Source organism: Exserohilum turcica, assembly GCF_000359705.1.
Source record: "Exserohilum turcica Et28A unplaced genomic scaffold SETTUscaffold_209, whole genome shotgun sequence".
NCBI classification, from domain to species: domain Eukaryota; kingdom Fungi; phylum Ascomycota; class Dothideomycetes; order Pleosporales; family Pleosporaceae; genus Exserohilum; species Exserohilum turcicum.
The window spans coordinates 1-2,579 of record NW_007360036.1 but is presented as its reverse complement, the minus strand read 5'-3'; the positions used below and the strand labels follow the sequence as shown (position 1 = coordinate 2,579).

At 45.6% G+C, this 2,579-nt stretch overlaps 2 protein-coding genes across 2 annotated transcripts; one reads left to right on the top strand and one right to left on the bottom strand.

Moving 5' to 3' along the window:
* Window positions 1-979: 979 nt before the first annotated feature.
* SETTUDRAFT_40342 (uncharacterized protein) lies at window positions 980-1,753 on the top strand (the record flags this gene model as incomplete). The annotated part of the gene is made up of 3 exons (XM_008027888.1): window positions 980-1,165; window positions 1,211-1,473; window positions 1,519-1,753. The coding sequence occupies 3 exons, from the start codon at window positions 980-982 to the stop codon at window positions 1,751-1,753; spliced, it is 684 nt and encodes a 227-aa protein (XP_008026079.1).
* A 452-nt stretch (window positions 1,754-2,205) lies between these two features.
* Window positions 2,206-2,562, bottom strand: SETTUDRAFT_112421 (uncharacterized protein; the record flags this gene model as incomplete). The annotated part of the gene is made up of 1 exon (XM_008027887.1): window positions 2,206-2,562. The coding sequence occupies one exon, from the start codon at window positions 2,560-2,562 to the stop codon at window positions 2,206-2,208; it is 357 nt and encodes a 118-aa protein (XP_008026078.1).
* Between the last annotated feature and the right edge of the window lie 17 nt (window positions 2,563-2,579).

Below are 2,579 nucleotides of genomic sequence, written 5' to 3'. Positions count from 1 at the left end.
AAATCCTCAGAAAGATTGATCGATACTTCACACTGGAACGGACATACGATTACACTCCCGAGGACGTTTACGTAACGTTGATCAAACTCCAGAAAGAACTTGGTTTTAACCAAACCAAATGGGATCAGAAGTATATCATTCGGGAAGAAATGAATGTACTACGAGAGGATGAGGCTTATCGGCTTATTGCGGATGACATAGTTGAGAATGCAATTATGGATGGCAAGAATCTTGGATAGTGCTGGGAATATCAGGCTGAGTCGAATGTTACCTTGGACATTTCTTGCCACCGATGTAGCTATGTTTTACCAAATTTCTTATCTTGAAACCACAAAGACCTTGTTTTTTTTCAAAAGTGCAACGCTAGCTATGGTGATTGAAGCAAGAGGGTGTGCAGCGTTCTAGGAATAGTGGCTTGGTGGGCTCACTAGACTGCGCAAACCTTGCTAGTACGATGGATACTTGCATCTAGTTTGCGGCAATCCCCTGCAGTGGTTGTTGGAAGCAGTGTTGGTCAGTAAGCCTGTTCGTAGTTGCCCGGGGGTGGCGGCGGCGAGGTGCGTGGCCTTCGCCGCCGGACGACATCTCCGCTAAAGCTTCTGCATGCCAAGTCACAGAGAGTTACGGGCCGTTCAGTGTCGCACGGTCTGTCGATAGACCTGCAACTTTTAACAGCAAGGATGGGGAAAAGGGGGGAATGTGGAGGGGAGCCAGCCACATTCTAGGCGACCTAGCGTTCCGACGTGCGTCTGATGATGAAGCTATGACAGTATTGATTCAAAGCGATTTGACAGGTCGGTCAACGTACTTTGCTTGGTCATGCAGCGCAGTACTGACCAATGAGTCCTTACGAAGAACGCTATGCCCTGATAGGCGGCAGGTCACATGCGCAGTGTGCACAACAGGTCCTTGTGCAGGCCTCATTTGCGTATAAGTGCCCTAGATGTCCTAGAGTTTTACAACTTATATTTCCGCGACCATGGAAATCACACGCAGAACCTTCGCCGATGCTATCTTCGAGTTCCTTAGATATGGCCCACTGCGCGACACTCTCGCTCCAGGTGACAGAGCCAACACCACTTTGTTCTGGGTATTGAACCGTAGCGTTGATGGAAAACCACCCATAGAGAAGCGAGCCTTGAAATCTGAGGACGAACTCCCAAAGGTTATACAGCGAATGAGTTACGTGCTTGAGAGAATCTGTGTATAGTACAACTCGATCCTAAATCATTACAACGCTGACATGGCGCAGAACACATTCAGTACCCCATGGTTGACCGAAGGTGATTTCCACAAGTTGTTCATAGATGACATCAAACCCATCTACAATGACTGCAGGGTGCGGCCCTCTTACTTCCCCACAATACAAAAACTTGTGAATGCAGGATACGCCTTTTTAGATCTTTTGCCTTATCTAAAGGATACCCTCTCCATCGGGGGCTATGTGTGGAACGAAGACATAAGGATGGCCCAGTAAGATACAACTACATGATTAATTACATGCCCTAACAATACCAGCCTTAACAAAATGTGGGATGAGGGAAAGGGGGAGGTCAATGCTAGAGCCCATCCTATAGCCTGTCAATCACGGATGGAATACCAAAGTCCATATCAGACAACTCACCCGATCGAACAAACGTATCCGACCAATGTTTCATACAAAAGCGGACCATGCGAGACTAGCTCCTCAGAACAAGTTGGGATAGTACCGCAAGGTGGACATGCACTGCAGTTTGAAGCACACCAGGCCTAGGAGTTTTACAATGTTATTGCACACGCGCCTATGTATTATTAGTTAGTGAACACCCCTTCTACCTTCCAAAGTACCATAAAATCATGGTTCCTAGTGAAGAAATGTGATGCTACCAGCCGTACCTGCACGATAAAATCCGCTGGTTCTTGATATCTTGTTAATGAACCCCACCGCTTTTGAAACTAAGTGCGTTAGTAATGATAGGAGTTGCGGCAGAGTCTATGCATTGTAATTAATGCTACTTCAAATATGCGAGTTGGTGAAAACATTCGCTAAAATTATGAGGCGAGAATAGAATAAGTATTGAGATCTCAGATTGTAACTCTTCTACGTTCTCCATAAATCTGGCTATGATGTGCTACTACTAAGACTACATGTATAATTTGCTCATGTAAGATGAAGCGACTTTTCTATGTTTGTTATAGGCGTTTAAAATAGTAGGAAATGTTCTTTTAAGGAAGGGCAATGCCATGTGCTGTATTGAAATGGTCCCGCAAGCTCTTTTTGCTGTACTGCTGACTTTTACACGAGTAATGAGGGCATCCTCTAACACCCTTATCAAACTGGCTATTAATATGCTCTTCGATGTGCTCGAAATAGTGGCCCGCATTTTCCATCTGGACAAAATTGCCCTCTGCTATGCAGTATGGACACCGACGAGGCGCTGCAAGAATACCCTCAGAGGTTATAGGACCATAGATGATGTTTGGACTTCTCGTGTGCTGTTTGCAGTGTTTGTCCCAGTCTAAATCACTGGAAATCCAAATTCCACACTCAATGCAGAATCTGGCCCGTGTCGGTATTGTCATATGGGTATAGACGCCAT